Source organism: Mandrillus leucophaeus, unplaced genomic scaffold (assembly GCF_000951045.1).
Source record: "Mandrillus leucophaeus isolate KB7577 unplaced genomic scaffold, Mleu.le_1.0 Scaffold1405, whole genome shotgun sequence".
NCBI lineage: Eukaryota > Metazoa > Chordata > Mammalia > Primates > Cercopithecidae > Mandrillus > Mandrillus leucophaeus.
In genome coordinates, this window is record NW_012101372.1 from 195,492 (window position 1) to 205,321 (window position 9,830).

General features: G+C 35.3%; 1 protein-coding gene across 3 annotated transcripts in view; it reads left to right on the top strand.

Annotated features, from left to right (window-relative positions):
- Window positions 1-8,480, top strand: part of PKIA (protein kinase (cAMP-dependent, catalytic) inhibitor alpha) — a 104,928-nt gene extending 96,448 nt beyond the window's left edge. For all 3 annotated transcript variants that reach the window (XM_011973980.1, XM_011973981.1, XM_011973979.1), the window contains 2 exons: window positions 1,591-1,768; window positions 4,946-8,480. In XM_011973980.1, coding sequence (XP_011829370.1) covers window positions 1,618-1,768; window positions 4,946-5,025 — 231 coding nt within the window. In that variant the 5' untranslated portion in view covers window positions 1,591-1,617 and the 3' untranslated portion in view covers window positions 5,026-8,480. The remainder of the gene's footprint in view (window positions 1-1,590; window positions 1,769-4,945) is intronic.
- The last annotated feature ends 1,350 nt before the right edge of the window (window positions 8,481-9,830 follow it).

Sequence of the window (9,830 nt, forward strand, 5' to 3'; positions counted from 1 at the left end):
GTCTCGGACTCCTGACCTCAGGTGATCCACCCACCTTGTCCTCCCAAAGTGCTGGGATTACAGACGTGAACCACCGCTTGTTGATTTGTTTAAGTTCCTTTTCAGTTCTGGATATTAGAATTTTGTCAGATGCATAATTTGAGACTATTTTCTGCCATTCTGTGGTTTATCTGTTTACTCCGTTGATAGTTTCTTTTGCTGTGCAGAAGCTCTTTAGTTTAATTGTGTCCCCTTTGTCAATTTTTGCTTTTGTGGCAATTCTTTTTGGAGTCTTTGACATAAATTCTTTGCAAGGGCCTATGTCCAGAATTGTATTCCCTATGTTTTCTTCTAGAGTTTTTACAGTTTTAGGTTTTACATTTAAGTCTTTAATCAATTGAAATTGACTTAGTCTTTGAATTGATTTTTCTACATGGTGAAAGGAAAAGGTCCAGTTTCAATCTACATGTGGCTAGCCAGTTATCCCAGCACCATTTATTGGAGAGTCCTTTCCCCATTGCTTGTTTTTGTCAATTTTGTTGAAGATCAGATGGCTTTAAGTGTGGCTTTATTTCTGGGTTCTCTAACTGTTTCATTGGTCTCTTTGTCTGTTTTTGTACCAGTGTCATGCTGTTTTAGGTTACTGTAGCCTTGTAGTACAGCTTAGAATTGGGTAGTGTGATGCTTCTGGTTTTTTATTTTTTTTTTTTCTTAGGGTTGCTTTGGCCATTTGGGCTCTTTTTTGGTTCTTTATGAATTTTAGAATGATTTTTTTTCTAATTCTGTGGAAAGTATCGTTGGTAGTTTGCTAGGAATAGCATTGAATCTGTAAATTGTTTTGGGGAGTATGGCCATTTTAATGATAGAAATGAGAGGGTTTTGAGTAATCAGTTTTTATACCTTTTTACATTTTATTTCCAAGATTTAATCAAGAGTATATGTTACTCCTCTCAAGTAATGACTTACTGAGGGGAGCATAGGGGCTGTTTTTCTGGACTGAGAGCAGTACTTGATCACTGAAAATATTTAGAATTGCTGGTGCATGGTGCATAGTGGTAATAAAAAGCAAACTGAATTTTGGTCCATTTCATTAACAAATTGTACAGACAATGCTCTCACTTACTGCTTATCCCTAGGATGAACTACTTTTCACTCAACAACCCCCACCTGATCTCAAGTTCTCTCTGGAGTTGAAGAATGACTACAATGGTATTAGAGAAAGATAATTTTATAATGTAAACTAAATGTCAACAAACTATGGCATGTAGGCTAAATCTAGCCCATTCCCTAATTTTGTTAATAAAGTTTGTTTATTACATTTGTTTTACGTGTTGGCTGTGGCTGCTTTTTTACTGTAAGGACAAAGTTGAGTAGTTGGAATAGAGATCATGTGACCCTAAATATGTACTACCAGGCCCTGTACATTAAAGGTTCCCAGACCTTTGATTTAAATATTTAGGATCAGAAAAGGCATTACTTGTTTTGTGAACCTGCAAACAGGACAGTTGTTTCACATTCATATACTAGGTTGGTAGTTTAACAGTTGTCTTTGTTAAATGTTTAGCATTGACTACCATTATATTTACCTATTAATTTTACTTTCTTTTGTAGTCCCTGCTATGTGGATATTTGGTAGCAATGACTGATGTGGAAACTACGTATGCAGATTTTATTGCCTCAGGAAGAACAGGTAGAAGAAATGCAATACATGATATCCTGGTTTCCTCTGCAAGTGGCAACAGCAATGAATTAGCCTTGAAATTAGCAGGTCTTGATATCAACAAGACAGGTAAGTCATCTGGCACACATTTCTCTGTAAGCATGGAATGATTTGCAGCATTTTACTAAGTGGGATTGAGGCACTAAAGTCATCTTTGAAAGTAATCTAATATAAAGAGTTTTAAACAATCTAAGGCAAGATGAAAGTCTGAGACTAATCTCTTAATCAATCCTGCTCTATTTTCAGTGATGTCTCTTTAGAAGGCTTCTCACTTAAATGCAGAGTCCTTAATCTGATTTTATTAATGCAATCAATGAAACACATGGTGTGTTTTTTTAAAGCCTATTTTCTACAAAAGCTGAAATTGCTTATGTACAGTATTTAACTAAGTTGGAGCGCCTACCTTTGACAATATTGGCCACCTCTAACATTTACTAGATAGATATTTAACAAGATTCACAGGTAATTCTGATAGACTTCAATTCTAAGAACAATTTTAGAAAAAAAGAGTCTCCAGGGCTAATTTTATTAAGAATGGAAGTAAAATGATCTGTTACATTAGTAAGTCTTAGGTAAAAGGGTCTTTGATTTCCTATTCCAGATAGAATGGGTTTGTGAAAAATGTGTCTCCTTACTGGGCCTTGAATTCTTACCCAAGGAGTCTATCTTCATTAATGAAAAAGAAAAACAAGTTTGATGGATTAAAATACTTGAAAGTTTTACTTCTGAGTATTAGAATAAGTTCCCTGACAGTTCCTCCACCTGTAGCTTTTGCAGATATCAAAGCTGAATGTGTTTCCCTGAGAAGACTTGTGTAAAAATAACCTTTAAAAGTGAAAAGAATTCACAATTAGGGAACCCTGATATTATGTGCATGGAAAGCACTTATCACAATTTCTGGCTCTTAATTATTCAGTATGTCTTCGCTGTTAGAATTTTTAAGGTAAAACATTTAAATTATTAGAAAACTGAGTCAGAGTATATGCATATATAGATTAATGAAATGGCTCAGCAACATTACTTTAAAATACATAAGGACGTATTTTATTCAATGGCTAAAGCTCAGTACTTCTCAGACTGGTCTTTTCAAATTCGGATTAATAATAAAACTTTAACGTTACCACTTTGGAATACACAGACCTGTGTGTATCTTAGGTTTCATTGTTGTGCTATTATTGCTACCAGCAGTTACTTCCCAGAACAGCTCTGAGAAAGACGGTATAGGAAATTATTCCAATTTGGTAACATGAGATGGATAAATACATTTTTGCTGTAGTCTTGCATAATATTTATATTTTGTTTTTCTTACACATATGCTATTTTAAAGAGTCTGCATTAATTTTAGCTACTCTTAATATTAGGACATTTTTATTCATAGTGTAATTTAATTTCTTCTTTTTCTATTTTTCCTGAAGTTGAGAATTGTTAGTCCTAAGACCATTTTATTTTCCTGAAAACATATTAAATTATTATAAATTATTTAAATAATAAATTGAAATTTTATATTAATAGATGTAAATAAAATAATTTTATATTCATTATATTATAATTAATTTGAATTATCTTTATACTTCCAAATGTCTTCTTTTCTAAATATTTTTGCATGCTGATTGCAATTCACTAGGCTCTTGCAACATTTGCTGTTTCTCTTAAAATTATGAAGTCCAAAACCAGGAACAGTATACAAAGCAATAACTTTGTTTATTCTAAGTACAATAACTAATAACTGCATGACATGAAGATCTAAAATATAAAAAAAGACAAATATATAATGACAAATTCAATGTCACTAAGAATTGTGGAGAATTTCCTTTCTAATTCATAAATGTTTCAGCTTCATTTTAGTTTATACTCAACAATATTGTTGCTTCATGTTTACTTTTATTTGTTAATAAGCATCTGTTTAGCAACAGTCTCTATGTTTGCAGCATAATGCTAAGCCCTGAGAAGTGTCCCCAGACACCTAGAAGGTCCCAAGCCCCATGGGAGTCAAGTTCCTCATCTTGTATTTATACAATCACTTTCATCCTGAAATATTCTACTGTCTTAGAGATGCCCTAATTTGACTTCATTTCTTTGGTTACCAAAAGCTTCTCCTGTTTATCAAGTTCTTGTTGTATGCTAATTTACACATCTCAGAACCAGGCCATCTGTGCATCATGGGAGCCTCTCATAGTAAAATAGTGCATGAAAATGGCATATAATGTCTGGTCATACCCTTGGAACTGCTTTACAAGAAAATATTTTTATGTAGAAGAATTGATTTTAATTTTCCTAAAGATTTAATGTTGTTGGAGTATGGTGAGGTGCTTCGTGTGTACTTGCTAAGAGTAGAGGAGAAACTGCCTTATAACATTATGGTCCAAAGAATAGAGCAGCCCACTTACCTGCCTTTATTTGAATTATGATAACAAACCCTTAGCAAATATTGATTCATTTATATTATTGCAACACCTGAAAACATTTTGTCCACCAAGTCATATTGGCTGCCTGATAACCAAATATCTCATGCAGATATTTGAATCTTTGAGTCTGAAATTGCCAACAGCTTATACTTATATAACGTGACCTAATATGGAGTGAAAGCATTGAAATGTTTGCTATACCACTGGCTAAGATTGCTACTGAGGGTGCAGTTATGAGGCTGGTTTTATTAGAATTGTGCACATGTTCTCTAAGGGCAGACCAGTGGCCATTATAACTATTTGACAAGGGACTGGCCAGCTGACATAGTGTCCTTTCATTTTCCACTATTGCTTTTACTTTGAACTAATAGAACCTCTGAGAAATTAGCTGGGTTATCATCAAGTGCTATAAAAAAGAGAAAATACAGTTTTAAAATATTTCTTCAAATAAGACAATCAGGCATAAAAAGGTAAACATGCTCTCACTTCTGATTTCTACTTAAAGACATTTCTGATTTCTGCAGCCTGTGAAACTATATCTAAGTGACATGACCTGGTCATGAGATTTCTGAGCTATTTATCCGAAGCTTAGCTGATCACTAACTACTCTGAACATTTGAATATTATTTTGTTTTTGAGCCATGCTGTCCCAAGTTCACAGAATTGATCAGTCCTTGAAAACTCCAGTGGCGAACTGACTACCAAGAAAATATACTTTTCCCTTCAAGGGTTTCGGACCTCTTTAGTATTTCTGAAGTTACCAATATGACATACTGAGAGTTGGAAATAAAAGCAATAATTTTTATTTTGCCTGTATTCCGTTTTTGTTTTTCTTTTGCAGAAGGTGAAGAAGATGCACAACGAAGTTCTACAGAACAAAGTGGGGAAGCCCAGGGAGAAGCAGCAAAATCTGAAAGCTAACACCCCACTTTGACCCTCGACCACACCTGACAATGTCTCAAATCTCCAGGAGTGTCTGGAATGCATTTGTTTCCATGAGTGAAAAGAGGAAAAAGAAAATGGCTGTGCTGCATTGCAGGAACCTGCTCATTATCATGTTAAAAATGAGGGCAGAGGCTGTGGCTGCAGGCAGACTTTTCCCTACCTCTGTCATTAGCAATGGTTGAAATCATGTGGCTTGTGTTTGGGCGTCATTTTTGTATGGATCCTTTCACTTGATCATGTGACGAAATGCTTATAGAGAGTAGCACCGACCTAGATGATGATTCTTCCTGTAGCATCTGGCCCCTCACAATGTCAGAGGATTTAATTGTGTCTAATTGCGAAGGGTTGATTGAACCCCAGAGTTTAAATATCTCTGGCTCAAGTGTTCACCTAGTAAAAGAAAGATCCAGAAAGCACTGTTTTTAGCATTATGTATCTGTGTGTTACTGCTGTGTTATTTACACTGTTTTGTATTGTACAATATAGATGCTCAGCACTGCCCCCTTCTCTGATTGCTTATGAAAAACAAAATGATGTGCATTACTGTGAATTTTTATACCACTCATTTTTAAAAGGGCTGTCTTTTTATTTTAGTTTTCCATACTGTGGTGGTGTACACAGGATAGAACACCCTTTTTTAAAACACAGTCTTTCCCCTTGCTCATTATATGTTGATGAGTTGATTAAGTCTAACAGATTCATCAAGACTCCATTGCTTTATTATACAGACATTTGAAAATATCCATTAATGTGAATATCACCTGAATTCAGTCTGTTTGGTGTCTGCACAGACTGGTATTCAATCTATCAAGTTTGTTTTATTCTCAAGTGGAGAACTTCTCCCACCTAAAATATATATATATATATATATTTTAATTTATGAGAATTTTGGACAATTGGAAAGGTAGAAAAGAAAAGCCAGGATCATACTAAGGACTGGAAATAATTTGTTCTATGGAATCAAATTTCTCACAATGCTGTATGATACTATTTAAATTTGGAGGACAACTTATCTTCACTAAGCTGAATAAGGTGGAGAAAGTAATCTCCTTGCAATCATGTGGACACCAATCACAAAAGTAAAGCCCTGGTGTTGTGTTTTCATGTCTTTTTTCAGCCCTCTCAGATCCAAATGTTATTATGCACTTTTTAATGTTTGTAAACTTTTACTAATAATTAGTGTGAATTGCATTCTGATACAATAATGATTATCATTAGAAGCTAACAAAATTCTCATTAATACTGTGTTTGATGGCCTCTGCTGTGTTTTAACATCGTGCTTCTTATATGGAAAGTTTTTGTGAGCTGTGTAATCCCTCTGGTCAGTATTATGAAATCATTTGTCAGTGGTAATAAATAAGGAACCAGTAATATGCCAGTGGTTCATGAATTACTGGACAAATAGCAGACAATGGGAGTCCCTTTACAGTAACAAGCCCACTTAGCTGTCCTTGAGGGCTTAGATACCATTCCACATGAAGTAGTTAGAGCAGCATTTCAATAGGTAATTTGTGTGGTTGTGCCAGAAACTCAGCCCTACTATGTAATTACATACAGGATAAAAGGTAAGTCTGCTCACATCTCCTTCTACAGAACTTTTCAACTGACTGGAATAAGGGCATGGGTTGCATTTAGTACTCAATCAGATATTACTAGAAAAAAAGTTAATAATGTGAGCCTTTCCGAGAGCAGAAAGAGGAAAGATTAAATTTTGGAATGCTTCCTTCTGTCTAATCCATCAGGGGCCAAAATGCCCAGTAAAATTCAAACACATCACCTATTAATAGACTCACAAGTGAGAAAAGAGGTTCCTAGGGTTACTTTAGGCAATCCCTGGTAAACTGTTTAAACCATCGAACCCCTACAGTCAGTTTTCAGTATCTTCATTTAATATTTTAATAAGTTTCTTGTGAATTTAAACTTCTCTTCTTTCTTAAGGTTGTGAAATTCCAAACTGATTTTATGTGATTTCGGAAAGTTTAGAACCAGTGCTGAGTGTATGTGGAGAGTTTATATTCCTATGTGATATACTATTATTAATGCATGTGGTGCCATGCTTGTCTTTAAATATATAAATAGTGCTAAATTGCAAAGTCATATGGAGCTTTGGATTTAGTTTGACTTCTTACTACTGCTTTGTCTGCTATATTCAAAACCAAAGGTATTCCCAAGCTAGGGAGATACAAATTATTTTTCCAAAATGTGCACATCCTATACATTTGGCTTATTCATGGTATCTTTCAAATTTTATTTTAGTTTCCTTTATTTGCAAGTCAAGAATACACATGGATCTGAATTTTTAAAGAGCGAAGGAAAGGGTAGGAAACCAAGGCCTTGGGTTTGGTAATAGGCATTGGATGCCTATTAACCAACTATTCCTATGCTAATGGCTTTGCAGCTCGTCTTCTCCCATTTGATCCTCAAACAATTCTATTAGAGTGGTATTTTTATCCAGTTTCACAGATTAAAATATAAGCACTCAATAAAATATAACCTTTAGAAGCTTAAAGAGCTGGTAAGTGATGAATTTAGGATTAGTACCCACGTTTGTCAACAATGAGCTTTCCAGTGCACATGTCATAAAATTAGAGCCAACTGCAGAGCTCTCAGGGAACTTTTAGAGATGAACTTCTTCAGCCGCCATATTTTACAGAAGGAAACTGAATACCAGAAGGAGAAATTGCCTTTCTCAAAGCTCCCTGGATGGGTAATAACACAGATATGAGTAGGTCACACAAAGTATATCTTTTTTTAAAAAAAGAAATTCAATTATGTCTTATTTGGGGGGTATGTTTCCCAGAAGTTATTTTTCTGGCATGTGGTCTGTAAAAACAGCATGATTCATATTTTTTATATTTCATGCTACTCATTTTGTTTAATTACCAACAAACATGGGGACTTTGGCTTTTTGACTTATTTGCAACAAGCATGAAATTGTTAAATTTACCTTTTATCAATTGTAATCATCCTATGCCAACATATTGTTATCATAAATTCATAGAAATATTTTTCCAATAAATAACAGACATTGAAATTTGATTCTTAGATAATACTGCCAGAACAGTCAATGGTAAATGCCCTATACTTGAGTCTTACTTAGATACAGTGGCAATGCACCATTTTAGAAGATGAATGATACTGCTATTTCTCTTCAGGGAAACAATAATGGATAAAGAAATGTAACTGCCAGGCAGCAAAGCTTCTAAGTGAAACTTGTAGTAGCAGTAGTAGTAGGGAGAAAATGTGTAGTCATCAAGTGAAAATAGGAAAGGATCTATAATTCATGATGTCTTAATAGACCCTAAATTGTTATTTAATTACAAGAGTGGCAGTTTCTGAAGTCATTTGTGAGCTTGTATGACTTTTGTATTTAGCAATGTTGCATGCTCACATAATTGGTAATTAAAAGTAACACATTTTTCTGAAATGTACACAGTCTATTAAGAGTATTTATTGAATTCACACTATGTATTTGGTGCTAGAGAGTGCTGCAGGTGATAAAGGAGAAATTCTATACCTCAGTCATCTTGCAGTGGACAAACCCAGGACTCCAGCTTCACTCTTTTCTGGTCTTTATTCTAATCATTTTCAACTCCATTCCACTCAAGTAGTCCACTTCCTGGTCTTTGTCATCTGCCAGAACCATCCCACCTCCTAGATCTTAACCCCCAATACCATGCCTATGGTTCTTACTTGCTCATCTGTAGGGAGATGACTTTCAGTCAGGAGAAAGACAGGTGTTTATCAGAATTCTTGGAAAGTTTTTACAGCACCCACCCTCTACCCACCCCCCACATGGATACATTCATACACAAACACTCTTTCTCTTAAAATAACTTTCTACATGACTCTGATACCTTTCTTCCACCCACCTCACCCCCACCACTTTAGAATCAGTGATCTAGAAGTTCAAGGATTCCTGATATACCCACCCTGCCCACTCCACCGCAAGGCTTTGAAATGAGTCAGGAACAAAATGCAATCCTCACAGACACCCATGGTTTTACTGCATTAAGGGTAATATTTTAGGGTAAAGAAGCAAAGAGAGCTCTTCTTTTATCTTAGTGTTTCTCTCTTTCCATCATTTTATTTTTGTCAAACACAGGCAGTAATGACCAAACAGAGACCAAGGTGGAGCTCGGGAGAAAGTAGGCATCAAACAGCACTCAACCTGAATCCAGGCAAGTTCTTCAGTCCAAAGAGCAAAGGAGATGTAAAGATTTAAGTTCATCTTACTCAGCTCACAAGGATAAAACACCACATAGGGATTTGGGACCAACAAAATACTAGCCAGTGAAATAAGTTGTAGAGCCTCTAGTGTCGCTACTCAGTGTATATTTCTTGTGTCTGTCTAATTCAAGTGTGGGGATTCGGGATCTTTTTCATCTTTAATACTAAAGTCAAAATTAGCAAAATTATATGACTATATCCTATTAACTTTCTAATTTGCACCACATCTTCTTTCTGATTGGGTTAACATGGATGCTTCCTCAGCAACCTTCCTGCTGGTCTGTACTCCATTGTTCATCCTTCTCCTAGATGCTCCTCAGGTTCCACATTTTCTTGCCTTTCTACCATCTCTGCCCCATCAAAATCAATTAGGCCATCTCACTTCTCTTTACTTGTCTTCTGGATGACTGTAAAAAGTTAAAACAATGCTTATTCATTGTTTGCAACCTCAGTCTAGACATAAGTGCTGCACAGCTCTCTCTTTTCATGTCCCTGGACACAGAGGAATCGTCCCACTTTCTGGCTAAGATTTATTCCTTCATTTGATGTTT